This window comes from Periplaneta americana, chromosome 4 (genome assembly GCF_040183065.1).
Source record: "Periplaneta americana isolate PAMFEO1 chromosome 4, P.americana_PAMFEO1_priV1, whole genome shotgun sequence".
Lineage (NCBI taxonomy): Eukaryota > Metazoa > Arthropoda > Insecta > Blattodea > Blattidae > Periplaneta > Periplaneta americana.
In genome coordinates this window covers 24,911,702-24,926,860 of record NC_091120.1, presented here as the reverse complement: position 1 = coordinate 24,926,860, position 15,159 = coordinate 24,911,702, and the positions used below count along the sequence as shown (strand labels likewise).

The 15,159-nt window shown below is 34.4% G+C and overlaps 1 protein-coding gene and 1 non-coding gene across 3 annotated transcripts in view; one reads left to right on the top strand and one right to left on the bottom strand.

Moving 5' to 3' along the window:
* Positions 1-10,924, bottom strand: part of LOC138697618 (uncharacterized) — a 29,406-nt gene extending 18,482 nt beyond the window's left edge. Inside the window, exons 1-3 of one of the 2 annotated variants that reach the window (XM_069823018.1) lie at positions 10,724-10,924; positions 9,571-9,724; positions 5,230-5,330 (exon numbers count right to left, since the gene is read on the bottom strand). In XM_069823018.1, the coding sequence (XP_069679119.1) occupies positions 5,230-5,307 (78 nt within the window). In that variant the 5' untranslated portion in view covers positions 5,308-5,330; positions 9,571-9,724; positions 10,724-10,924. The remainder of the gene's footprint in view (positions 1-5,229; positions 5,331-9,570; positions 9,725-10,723) is intronic. The other variant, XM_069823017.1, reaches the window with a different exon arrangement.
* TRNAY-GUA (transfer RNA tyrosine (anticodon GUA)) lies at positions 224-295 on the top strand. Its single transcript has one exon. It is a non-coding gene; the product is annotated as a tRNA-Tyr (tRNA).
* Positions 10,925-15,159: the final 4,235 nt, after the last annotated feature.

Genomic DNA, 15,159 nt, shown 5'->3' with positions numbered 1-15,159 from the left:
TCTAGTGGCCGCCCTCTGCACTACGTCATAGATGTCTATGAACGCAGGACCGAAGTCCATACATGTGTTGAGGTGCACTCGAATGAGTGACTGGTTGGCCGGGATCCGACGGTATAGGCGCCGTCTTATATCACAAAGTGTTTTATTACGCATATCATATATATTTTGATGTACCGAAGTACATATGATATTTCCATGCAGATATTCTGCGTCATCATATGTATCCGGCGTGGCTTAGTGGATAAAGCATCAGCATGTAGAGCTGAAAACCCGGGTTCAAATCCCGGCGCCGGAGAGAATTTTTCTCCGTTCCATCACTCTTTCATCATATGATGACGCAGAATATCTGCATGGAAATATCATATGTACTTCGGTACATCAAAATATATATCAAAACATAAGATTATTTAGGGCCAAATTAAAGAAGTACCTAATTTCTCACGCCTTCTATTCTGTAGGTGAATTTATGACATACAACAACGCTTCAAGATATTGATACTAAAACTTTGCCTTGCAGCACATCTCTGCAAAATTGGAATCCTTAATACTCAAGAATGCCCCTTATGCAACTTACCAGGTTCATCTATGGGAAGAGAACACCTATTCACATGCACTGCACTGGACAAGGAAGCGCAACAAAATAACAACTCTCAAATTCATTGGGAAGTAAGAAGTAAAATGGGTTAAATGATCCCCAATTGCGGCCATTATAGAACAACAACAACTTTGTGTTGTACTAGTAGACTATATTGTAAATCTCGTCTGTATATATTTCATCTAGACTGTGACTTTAAATTAAAACTTTATAATAGCATTAAGTTTTTAACTTCTTTCATATTCTAGCTGTGAAGCAATGTAATAAATACCATGGAATGTTAATAAATACAATACAATACAATCTCTAGGAAACGCAAAGAAAATACAGTCTTAGAATAAATCAAACTCCGAATCCCTCTGCTATGGAAAAAAAAAAGAATAATAATACTAAAGCTCACAAAACTCATATTATTCAATAATTCCTACTATTCTAGATGGTATAAAACTTTAGATCTCATACATGCTGAAACAACCAGCGATCAGAAGAATAACGCGTAATCTAACGTCAACACAACCACTCCTACAGGGAGCCTGAACTGGACTGCCAAGCGTGCGGGAGACGGTTTGCCGCGTGTTGTATGGCCTTCGTGCCGGTCGTACGCAGCCCGGTCGACCTACATATTGTAAGCGAACGCGCTATAGTATCCAGTTCCAGTAGCGGTGACTAATATAACCTAGTAGTATGAGATGGAGTGGTGTCTGATATGTGTTAAATTTAAGTTGTAAATAGAATCCTGCGTTTGATTACCGAAAGCTTCCAAGCAACCTACAACCTAGGTATGTATGGAATAATAGAGCGGCATACATACACACTACAGGTCTGCTGCTCATTGAACATACGAAAACAAAACAAAGCTAGGTGGTTGAAAATGACTGCTCCATTAGGGAAGAAGAAAATGTATTTTATCAGAAAGGAGGCACTTTTTTTTCATTTGAAACATTTAAAATGTTTGCAGTCATTAATTGTAATGTGTTGAGACTCGTAAAGCACGCACTAATAATGTTTTATTTTAATTTTGTGCTGAAATTTATGTTTTTCCATTTTTTAATTCCAAAAATTCATTAGATCTAAAGGATCTAGATGCGTTTCACTTATTGTAAAAATCAGGTGTAGACAAATTCCGGGCGCTAGGTAGCCATGACGACTAAAAAATTAGTGTCTGAATTGTTTAATGAGTTAATATTTACTCAGTCCCTATTCTATGCAAGATTAATCCACTCTCTATCATCATATCCCAACTCCCTCAAATTCACTTTAATATTATCCTCCCATCTACGTCTCGGCCTCCCCAAAGTCTTTTTCTCTTAGGTCTCCCAACTAACACTCTTTATACATTTTTGGATTCGTCCATATGTGCTACAAGCCCTGCCTATCTCAAACGTCTGGCTTTAATGTTCCTAATTATGTCGGGTGAAGAATACAATGCGTGCAGTTCTCCTGAAACTTCATCCCTCTTAGCCCCAAATATTGTCCTAAGCACCTAGCATACATAAAGTTATTGATGTGCTTTTATCCGTACAGGCAGAGATAAATTTAAAATTAAACTTCATTTCCAAAAACATACTGTAATCACTGTTGAAAAGTACGCGGAAAAAAGGAAGCAGGCTTTTCTGATCGACAGCTGAAATGACTACGAAAAAGCAAAATAACGTCAAGAGAATACCTCACACATGAAACCCTCAAATGATACTGCATATTGTAATAAATAGAACGTTGGAAAATATGTCCAATAATCTGTACATTTTATTCATATTTAAATTCAATTTTAAACTGTGCCTAAATGTTTACAAATTTTGTAATAAAAACTTTATATAAAATAACAACATTTTTAATCGTACCAAGCTCACAGCTTGTCTTGACGGTCCCAAGTCTGCATAAAATGCGTGTGAAAATACTGTTTATATCGCTCCAAACATCCTACTACAGTCGCATTCTTAGCCCCTGACGTCCTGTCCAGATCGGCCCAAATGGTAGGCGTATGTGCTTAAGGGAATTCGTCCCAAATTTCCTACGGCCATAAAATATGGAATCATTTAGTAGCTTTTAATTATATAGTGAAGAATAGAAAACAAAATGTAGAACCATTTTATACTTCCTTACTTACTCGTACTTACTGGCTTTTAAGGAACCCGGAGGTTCATTGCCGCCCTCACATAAGCCCGCCATTGGTCCCTATCCTGAGCAAGATTAATCCATTCTCTATCATCATATTCCACCTCCCTCAAATGCATTTTAATATTATCTTCCCATCTACGTCTCGGCCTCCCTAAAGGTCTTTTTCCCTCCGGCCTCCCAACTAACACTCTATATGCATTTCTGGATTCGCCCATACGTGCTACATGCCCTGCCCATCTCAAACGTCTCGATTTAATGTTCCTAATTATATCAGGTGAAGAATACAATGCGTGCAATTCTGTGTTGTGTAACTTTCTCCATTCTCCTGTAACTTCATCCCTCTTAGCCCCAAATATTTTCCTAAGCACCTTATTCTCAAGCACCCTTAACCTATGTTCCTCTCTCAAAGTGAGAGTCCAAGTTTCACAACCATAAAGAACAACCGGTAATATAACTGTTTTATAAATTCTAACTTTCAGATTTTTTGACAGCAGACTTGGGGGTTGGGCGAAGGGCTAACAACCCATCACCGTAAAAAACAGCTTGTTACAAATCCTTCAAATAAGAACTATTTTATAATTGTTATTAATTGCAATTAGTTAAGAACAAAAATGAGAAATAAAAATGCAGAGAAAAGAAAGTAGAACCATTTAGTAAATTATTAATTGTAATTATTAAAGAATAAGAATAAAAATAAATTATAAAATTAATCTGTGAAAAATCTATTCTTTCTATTCAGGAAATCTTCAATGAACATTACTTCTTCTGAAAGAAAACATTAGGTAGAATAGAAATTAGAAATACGTAAATTTGGTCCGGAGATTCCAATTGTCCATCGTACACTATGACCATGAAACTTACGAATGAAAAGCAATAAATAAGGTGTCCGTTTTTTCTTGCCGTAGTTACGAGACCAATTTAACTAGACAGAGCACCCTCTTCGGCCAAGGCAGCGCGTTTGCTAGTCGCTGCCCGTCCTTAGGACTCACTGGATGCTAAAGGATGCGTCAGAAAGAACGGATGGATTTCAGACTATCGATACGCAACGAGGAGAGAGATATAGTGAGGGGGACCACGACTGTTGGGTCAGCCAGAGAATGCAGTTTCAGTTGAGAACATGGTGTTGGTCTGGTGTACAACGTGCTTTCATCGTAGAGACATTTTTGAAAAATGAAGAGTCTGTGATCGCCACTCAGGACTCATTTCGACATCGGATGTCACGCTAGGATTCCAACTCGGAATACAATTTTGCGGTGGGAGGCTTCATTTCGTATCACAGGTTCAACATTAAGGGGAGTTGGTCATTATCGCATGCAAAATAATGGTGAAAATAGCCTATCTTCTAGCAGTCATAAATATAATAGTCTACTATTTATCAGTGGTCTTTCATTTTTGTTAGCTAAGTGTGTATACATATTAAGCTTTAAAATGAAAAAAGAATGGTGACTAGAGTAAATCTGTATCCTTAAATTAATTTTTTTTAATTAAGCTCAATTTTTTTTATAAATTCACTACATGTCTGTGATTAGGTACACTCTATTCACTTATTATAGCACATATTGAATTGAAAATTTGACCACTTACTGCTAACAGATACTAAAACATATCCTACTAAAATTATTCATATATCTGTAATATTATGGGCATAGGGCTTATAGTAATCATCACCGTCAATAAATTAAAAAAAAAATGAAGATTAGTATAAGCCCTATGCCCATAATATTACAGATATTTTAATAATTTTAGTAGGGTATGTTTTAGTATCTGTTAGCAGTAAGTGGCCAAAATTTTAATTCAATGTGTGCCATGATAAGTGAATAGAGTGTACCTAATCACAGGTATGTAGTTAATTTATATAAAACATATGTTTAAATTAAAAAATTAATTTAAGGGTAAGATTTACACTAGATTAACCATTCTTTTTTCATTTTAAAGTTTAATCTGTATACATATATCACTAAAAAAATGAAATAGCTGTGATAAATAGTATTACATTTATGACTGCTTGAAGATAGGCTATTTTTACCATTACTTTGCATGCGATAACGTCCAATTCTCCTTAAAGAAGAAATCACCTGGACGAAATTCTTTTGCACTGAGATTGTCCGAGGCTACGGTAAGATCTCGCGCCCTGCGACTTCTTTCTTTGGGACCATTTGAAGGCGTAAGTTTGTAAACATCGATCACATACACTGGACGAACTGAAGACAGCGATTCGCGAAGAAATCGTGGCAATTGCACCGGCTATGACTGTGAAAGTGATGGCGAACATCAGAAAACGCCTCGATGCCTGTATTGAAAGCCAAGGACATCATATGGATAATGTTGTTTTACATAAATAAACTGCATGTATTGGTGAATATGTTGATAACAATAAATTTTTGATTTGATGAATCTTTACAATTTTCTTGCCATGTGAAATCCATCCGTTCTTTCTGACGCACCCTGTATCTCAACACAAAGCACCAACAACTTACATTCAAGGGTACAGAAAGCACATACTGTAGACTACGTACTGTTTCAAGGAGTCCTATGATAATTGTCCCAGCTCCGAGAGAGCACCCGCAACAACACTGCCTCAACATTACAACCATCTTGCTGTAGTGAATATAAACAACTGAAACAAATTATAATATCGTGCGTTAAAATTCAATAAAATAATTATTCAGAAAATAAAGCAAGGACCATAACTGAAACACATTTCCATATAAAATCAACTATCGATTAAAATCAAAACATAGAAATTCGTAGCTAAAATGAAGTGTGGATCACAACTAAACAAATACCATAAATTTTTATCTAAACTCAAATGTGGATCACAAATAAAAAAAAATATTATAAAGTTCTACTGGGTGTTCATTTCAAAGTGTGTCATGACGTCACTGTTGTTGGGTCACCGATTTGAAGCGAGTTTCAGCTTATATGTTAGAGAAGTTGCCTATTATTTAAGGCGTTCTTCAATCTGAACTTGAGAACGTGTACGGTATAACTTGAACGTCGTAGCAACGGTCTGTACGGTCTGTGTACTACCATAACCTCTTTCGAACTGTGTTTTGCGCCGGCAAGTCGTACGCAGGGTATTTGTTATCATCGGTTGCGTACGGTAACATTCCACAACACAAATCAAATGCTCCGTGTCCATGTTGACCGTCGAAGTTAATGTCAACAAATACGTAAGTAATCGTCTTAACCCTCTCCCCATATCCCGACAGTACGTATTTCCAAACAGTTCACATTCCTGCCACTACCGGCGTTACCGTACGTATCGGCACGTACTCTTCAGAATGAACGCCGTACTTGCTAGCCAACTTCTCTGCCTCTTAGATTATACACCTGAGCTGCGGAAGTGTAGGAAGATTGAATTCTCTAGGCTCGTCAGCTAGCCACATGACGGCATACAGCGAGCCAAGACACATTTTGAACTGAACACCCAGTATATAAAACGAAGTGTGGACCATAACTAAGATATTAGACATTTCTATCTCAAATGAAGAGTGGATCTCAACTAAACCATTAAGTTCCCTTATGAAAGCCTATCTAAAATTAAGTATGGACCACACTAAATCACTAGAAATTTCAATCTAAAATGAAGAGTGGACCACAACTAAAATATAAATTTCTATCTAAAAATAAGTAGCCTATGGCCCACAAGTGAAGCATACATTTCTATCCAAGATGAGGACCACCACTAAAACTTTATTAAATTCCTATCAGAAATGAAATGTGGACCACGACTAAAACATAAATTTCTGTCTAAAAATAAGTATGGATCACAAATAGAACGATATAAATTTCTACCTAAAATGAAGTGAGAACCATAATTAAGACCTTAGTAAATTTCTATTCAAAATTAAGTATGGACAACAACTAAATTATTATCAATTTATATGCAATATGAAGTGATGGCCACAACTAAAACATTATAAATTTATACCTAAAATTGACTACAGACCACAACTAAATCATTAGAAATATCTATTTAAAATGAATTGAGGATCACAACTAAAACGTTATAAATTGCTATCTAAAACTGAGTACGGGCCACAAATAAATCATGATAAAATTCTACCTAAAATGAAGTGCGTACAAAATTGAAATAGTGCAAGAGTTGTCGGACCGTGACTTCATCTCAAGAATGGAATTTTGCAATGAATTTATTCATTTAATGAACAAAGATACAGGGATTATTCGTCACTTAATAATGTCAGACGAAGCCCACTTTGAATTGTCTGGTAATGTAAATAAACACAATATGAGATACTGGAGTGCTCAGAATCCTCGTGAACTGCATATGAAACCACTTCGTAACCAGAAGGTGACAGTTTGGTCCGGGGTATTCTGCGGTGTACGCACAGTTGTAGCTAATCCAGTTATTGATTGTGTTGTGATCCGAAACTATTCCATGTCTTGCAATGTTGAAATGCCACCTGAATAATCACTGTGTTGTTATCACTGAGTCTCCGCCTTTAAAAATGTTTCAATAGTGAATGCCCCATGTTCTGCTGACCAACGGGGCATGTTTATTCAGTACATTTACTGAAATAATTCAGATTTGTTGACTTCAGTAACAAAACAGAAATCGTTGCCATGTAAAACAATTGATACTCTAACCTTGACCAATGTTATGCCATGCCAGCTTCAATCCACCCCAACTATGGGATGAGTATTACGTGAGTCAAAATCATGAGTTCATTCTATCCCATCCTTTATAATCTATAAATAATTACACTAACATATCTAACAAGCCGTAAGTTAAATAAAATATTTAATGCTCCGATAGTTAAAATGTTATGTTTTATTTAACGACGCTCGCAACTGCAGAGGTTATATCAGCGTTGCCGGATGTGCCGGAATTTTGTCCCGCAGGACGTGTACTAAATCTACTGACATGAGCCTGTCGCATTTAAGCACACTTAAATGCCTTCGACCTGGCCCGGGATCGAACCCGCAACCTCGGGCATAGAAGGGCAGCGCTATACCAACTCGCTAACCAGGTCGACGCTCCGATAGTGCAGAGATGTTTAACTCGATGAAAATTCACTATAATTTATATTATCGACTCCATTGAAGAATTGTTTGAAAAGTTTGAGGCAGACATTATTACTCTTGAAAACTGGTCAAGCGCAAATAGGCTTTCTTTGAATTTGAAAAAAACTGTGTTTACGATTTTCACTAAACCTTCATTTTATTATATTACTAGCCGTACCCGTGCGCTCCGCTGCACCCGTTAGAAATAAATATAAAGTAATTACATAATTAAAATAGGATGTTTGATCCAGGGAACATTCGTGTTTGATAGAAGGATAAATCGTTTAATATGTCACTTAATTTAAATTGTATTTAAGTAATTAAAATGCGGTCATTTTGGTCCAGAGAGCAATCATTTGGTGCAATGACAATTCCTTTAACATGTTTCTTAATTGTTATTATATGCAACAATAGTTTAATGAAGATTGACATATCATTTTGTTTTAATGTGTATACTTTATGTTACTTGCTATATGTTTCAGAAGTTACTGTAATAACATTGTAGAATTATGTCCATCTAGAGAAACTACACTTTCCAATGGTGAAATAATAATACAAATAATTAGCTTCCGATATTACTTCATACAAACACAGAAACATTCTCTTAGGCTATGTTTAATAGTTTTCGATTGTTGTTGTCCAAGGCCCCTTATAGACGAAGTAATTTGTTTTTATTTCAGTACAGCGCCTTAGATGGCGTTGTCATTGTAATTTTAAAACTCATTTATCTCATTAAATATCAGTCCTATCAACATTTTGTACAGAATAAAACTTATCGGAAATTATTTTTAAAGAACTTTTGTTATGTAATATTTTTCATGAAAATCAATAATAAGCGAGATATTTCGATTTATCTAATTCAGGCCCCCTTATAACTCCCCTTTTAAATAAAGTATTTTGAATGCCATATAGTCTAAAATCTAAGTTACAACGAACTTAATTTATATTCCAATTTTCATATAAATCGGTTCAGTCATTATCGTGTGAAAAGGTAACAAACATCCAGACAGACAGACAGGCAGATAGACATACAAACAAAAATTTCAAAAAAGCGATTTTCGGTTTCAGGATGGTTAATTATACATGTTAACACCAATTATTTTTGGAAAATCGAAGATTACCAGAAAAATTTTGGCTATTTGTCTCTTGAATGTATATTATGCTTTTATCCATTCTGATTTAATGTATATGTCATTTATTTGGGGACGTAATAAGAGAACTGCTTTGAGACCTTTACAAATTATTCAAAATAGAGCTTTAAGAAATGTATTGGGTTTTCATTATTTGACTCCAGTTAAATATCTATATCAATTTTCTTTCGTTCTACCAGTTGAATCAATTATAAAATTAGGTGCTGCCATTTTCATGTACAAAGATATTAACAATTTAATACATAGTAATCTTACATTTCAGTTTAATAAAGATATACATACTTATTTAACAAGACAAAAAAGACAATATATATTTTTCTCAGCATAGCTCAGTAACTTATGGAACGAAAGGACTTAACCATTTTTAACAACAACTTTTAACCAATTTCCTTCAGAATATAGAATTTTACAAATTGCCGGTGTTTTAAGAATTGTTTAATAATACGTTTTGGGAAGATTATTTATTTTAATTCTCAGTTGATTGATTTATTTCATGGTTTCAAACTTTCTCTTCTTTCTGCCCAAAACTTTATGTCATCTTATTATTTGTTCTTATTTTGCTTTCTTTCTTTCATAAATTCTTGTGTTATTGTTTGTTTTCACAGATTGTAGTTTCATGACTTCTCAATTACATAGTACAGGGACATCATTTTATTTTTACTTGCATTTTTATTGTACCTGCATTTCTGAATGTACTTCACTCCCACCCCTTCACTAATGTCCTTGCTCCCGTCAGACACACAAACTTACGGCCGCTGTTGCATTCCAAGTCTTCAAGCAGTGAAGTAAACACTGCAGTGTACAGTGTGTTTCAGAAATATGGTTGCGTTTTCTATAGAAGAAAGAACCTATATTAATAATATCGTACTAAAAAATTATATTCAAGAAACGATAAATTCAATTTCAGAGAATATACTTCAAAATGTTTTTAATAATATGCGTAAAGAATTGAAGCCTGCATTGTAATGAACGGCAACTATTTTCAGCAACTTGTTTAAAAATTCAGATTAGCTTATTTTGAATTGAGGTGGCTACAAGCAAAGGAATGCTAGTGACATTTGTAATAACATGAGTTAAGTGCATCCAGTGTAAGCTAAAGTATCTAAAATTTTAGTGGCAAAGGGATATTTTAATCTCATCACACTTTAAAATTTAAATAAAAATTTCACCAATTTTACGAAAGCTTAAATATTTAAACCCCATTTTCTCAAAAGTAACTTAAGTGCACTTACAGCCCTTTACTTATGACCCCCTCAATTTAAATGTACTCTCTATATTGATGTTAGCATCAATAATTAATATGCTAAATAAAGTAGACATTACATAATGAACATAGCCGCCTGAAAAGTTGAGTTTTTGAAAAAAAAAATGTTACTACTCTACTGTATTTTGATAAATTCCGTAAAAGTGATGATCAAACTGAAAATCGTAATATCGTATTTCCCTACAATATAAATGGATACACTACTTTTCTCTCCTCCTATACCTAGTAAAATGATTTGTTTACATATTGCACTAGCAACATCAAACTCCTGTAATGGAAGGGGGCAACAGTGTTTCCGAGTATAGCCAGGTTAATGTTAAAAATGTTGGTAAAAATAAAGTGATGTCCCTGTATAACATATGTATGTGTTCTTGTATAGCCCCTACATATGAGTTATACTCATTTGGGGCATACTCAATAAATTTAAAAAAAAAATACATCACTATTCTAATGAACCAAGTATGTGTCAAATATGATATTCTATTTCATAATATAACTAATCTGTTTCTAAGATATCTACTGTAAAATGTATACAATAAGGCGTTAAAACGTTTATATTCATCTTACCTTTCAACCTAGTGAATGAATCTGGGTCACTATTAAGCGAATACACTCGTAAATCAAAATTCTTCCAGTAACAAATCACTCGTAAATGTCACATTATATTCACAGTTACAAGAAGTATACACAGCACTTTCAATTAACCTTTGAGTAATTAAAATGTGATCTCGCCAACTGTAAAACGTCACTTGAAATCAACACTCGTCTACATTTCAAACGCTGTTATCAGTAAAATGTGTTATCAGATATAAAGATTAGGGCCCCCGTATATTGGATAATCAGTTGCTACGTCAACATTATCTCCTCGTGTCCGTGACTGTGGAAGCCGACACACCTTGACTCAAGGATACAGATTCCTGATTGAATTTACAATTTCTTTACTGTGTTAACCTCAGGGTTGAGACTCTACGCGTAAAAAAAGGTTATTTACATTGCAGTAAAATACGCGTAAATAATGCGTAATTAACGTAATAAATGTAAAATACATAAAAAACCTCCAAGAAACTTTTATTTTTAGTCTTTCTTTCTTCAGTTTGCGATGGAAATTTACCGTTTGAACTGCCAATAAACCTAGCATATAGGCTGACTCGAAGCTACCAATTAATGTTAAAAAATGGAGACCTTAAAGGGACACAATTGTGATTGTAAGTTTGTGAAATTTTAAAATCGAATAGATGTTGATGAGTTACATATGCACAATTATTTTCAAAATTTTATGTTGAAAAATGTACTCGGAAAAAAATAAAATATAAAAAAGTGTTTATAATTTTAGTAAACAAATATCTGGGTCTAATATAAAGATAATTTATTTCTTAAACTTTTAAAATGATGCTAAGACTACCTACAATGAAATGGTGCATGGGTTTGTTCCTAGTCAATACAATTCATCAGTAAAAAAATTAACTTTTAACATTGACCAAAATTGACGAAAACACAGTAGCGTGTCCCCTTATGAAGATTTTGCAATTCATACCAGATGAAGTCAAAGTTTCTACACATAACTGTACACATGGCCTACGACCAACCGTGGAAGGGATGATTGAAAAAATAAGTTTATTAATGTTCTGACATACAAATAGTCTATTCAGCCATGCTTCCCGACTCTTTGATGATTAGTCATTTACCACATAAAATTTGGAAAATTATTACACTTAATGAGTTATTATGTTTAAATCATAATTTTTACCTTTAAGTGTTACACTATAAAGAGGCCTTTATCACTTAAAATCGTTTATTTTTAAAACCCCACGTGACAAAAACAAAACTTTCGGGAAATTAATAAAAACTGTCCGGAGATTGAAACTTTAGCACACGTCTTGGGATTCTGTGAACAGGGATTGCTCTTGAGGAACTCTAGACATCATCTTGTAAGATCCAAAATTGCTGCCGCATTAAGAAATAAGGGCTGGATAGTAGAAGAAGAAATCTCCTGTCTAGCTGAAAATGGGTCAACGAGACGAGTAGATATTTTAGCGTACAATGCTGACACTAAACAGGGCATCATTGTGGACCCCACGATACGTTTTGAAGTAGAATGTCATCGGTCAGCCGAGGTCCACCTTGAGAAGAAGTCGATCTATGAGCCTACAGTCAACTATTTCAAGCTGAAATATGCCTTAATTCACGTTGAGGTATTCGGCTTGCTCATAGGTGCTCGAGGGACTATGCCAGATTTTTTCGAAGAATTTCGACGGCAGTTTGCTCTGCCAACATCTCTGAGGGATGACATCGTGATAATTGTGTTAAAAAAATCGTGCCAAATCCTAATTAATCACATGGTGCCACATTAATAGCATATGTAATTTTTCACACACATTTCTTTGTTTCCCTTCTTTAAAATTTAATATCTATGTTTACATATGTATAATAATTTTTTTAGGATATACTGAGTCCGTAAGGGCTACCCTCAATAGGGGGCAGTTTACTATTATTATTATTATTATTATTATTATTATTATTATTATTATATTTTATTTTAATAGGCAAAATATATTTAACAAGTGATATAAGTTACTGTATATAATATAAAGTCCCCAAAAATAAATTAGTAAGGATGTTATAGGGTTTTTCCAACAAACAAACGAAAGTAAGCAAAGCATTGCTATTTTTCTAAGTATTAGAGTGAATGAAAATAAGTATGAACAAATGTTATAATCTATGTAAAACCACAGTATAAAATCACAAAAAAAAAAATATTTTTTTTTTCTGCTGTAACAAACATTTTTCTTATCAGGACTTAAAAGGAATGAAGTAATTAATGTTTATATTGTCAAAATAAATAAATGTTAGTTTATTACTCCGTGTATAAAACAGTTTTCTACATTACGCATTTTACATGTAAATTACACGTAAAACACATACAGGTAATTTACTCGCCCAACTCTAGACTTAATCTTTAATATTTACCTTGCTTGATAGTTTCCAAGTCTTGTGCTTCATTGTCCAAAGCTTTAGCTTTCGAAATTAGTCAAGCAAGGTAAATCCTAAAGATTAACACAATAAATAAATTGAAAATTTAATCCGTGACATGTGTGTTAAAAGTGTATATAGAAAAAAGATACAGATTATTTTAACATCCTAACACAAGCGATTACTAAAAGTATAAGAAGAAAGGTTAAAACATATTTTTGTATTCATACTGTATCATAGTGCAGGTTCAATCGATTTTTCCCAAAATGTTGGGAAACAATATTAGATTCCTTATCAAGAATGATTTCATGTTTTACTGATGGATCTGTCCTGCCTAATCAAAATGGTGGTGGTGCTGAAGCAAGAAGCACAGTTATTAGTTTATGAAATCAACACGGCAACTTATGATTTGGAATGGCCTTCCAAATCTCCTTTCAAATGTTCCTTTCGTGGATCCAAACACTCGCAACCAACCGCTCTTCAAGCAAATAATAATTACTCGTAACTGCCATCTTGCTCAAAATTCCACTATCGTTATTCAACTGTTATTGTCACTGCCACCAAATGTTTTGGTCATTGTTGTAAACTATCTTTCAGTGTTGCCACACCCTTTTGTCACCTGGGTCTTGTTTCGTAAAGCTAACAAGTTCTAGTACAATCATTACAATTCTACAAATATGTCAGAGTATTGTACCATTCGTTTCCTGACAATCCTTACTGCTTTGACAAATAGAATTTGTAAATTGTCAACAGCATTTCTTAAACATGACAATGACAGATAAATTATGTGTAAACATGTAAGTTCGATAGCAAATTATTTCTTCTTATTCATTTTCTGGCGGTGCGCGTAGGGGATCTGTGGCATGCAACTCATTCCATATCGAGGGTTAGAGCAATAGATCTCAATAGGTTGCAGTGCTGGGCCATCCGTGCCCCCCCTCAGTTAAATTCCATTCCAATCGATATGAGATGAGTTGATCGGACGATCTATAATTCACGTCATTATAGAATTTGTTAAAATTAGTGACCACCGTTAGGAATTCAATTATAAACAGCGAGAAAATTACGATTAACTCATTTTGAATCTTGCGCACATTACTTTTATCACTTGAATATAATTAATTGATTAACTAGTGGATTTACTCGTGTTAATTATGTAAGATTTGTCCTGCTTACAGCTGTTTCAGTGCTTCAAGCACCATCTTCAGAGCCTACTAGATCACGGCGTCATCTCGAACTTCTCTGCCTACACAAGAAAACGGATACAATCCAAACATAATAGACAACATCGTAAGAAAAACAAAACAAAAATTTAACAAACACGCAAAACACAACACAAACACAAGAACACAAGAAATACATCACACTAACATATGAAAACAAAAGCACACATAAGATCGCATCTTCATTCAGAAAGCAGAAAAACAACATAACATACAGAACAGAAAACACACTACAAAGACATCTCAACACACAAAAAACACAAACAAATAAATACGACCACACAGGTGTATACAAACTCACATGTAATAGTTACGATAAGTTCTACATAGGACAGACAGGCAGATCATACCAAACACGCTACAAAGAACACATTAAAGCAATAACCAGAGGACACAATAAATCTACATACGCCGAACACATAACCAATGCTAACCATACATACAATAACATAAATGCGGACATGGAAATCCTACACATACAACCCAAGAACCAAAAACTCAACACACTAGAACAATACTAAAACACATCCCGATCAAATTCTCAACAAACAGATCAATTTCAGTACACACACACTATTTGACTCCACTCTTCAACACCTTTCAGCAACCAAACACACCCACATAACAGGCAGAGAAGTTCGAGATGATGCCGTGATATAGTAGGCTCTGAAGATGGTGCGTGAAGCTCTGAAACAGCTGTAAGCCGGACAAATCTTACATAATTAACACGAGTAAGTCCACTAGTTAATCAATTAATTATACAATTAATTGTAAATTTGACTAAGAAAGTTACGATATTCCTGTCAAATA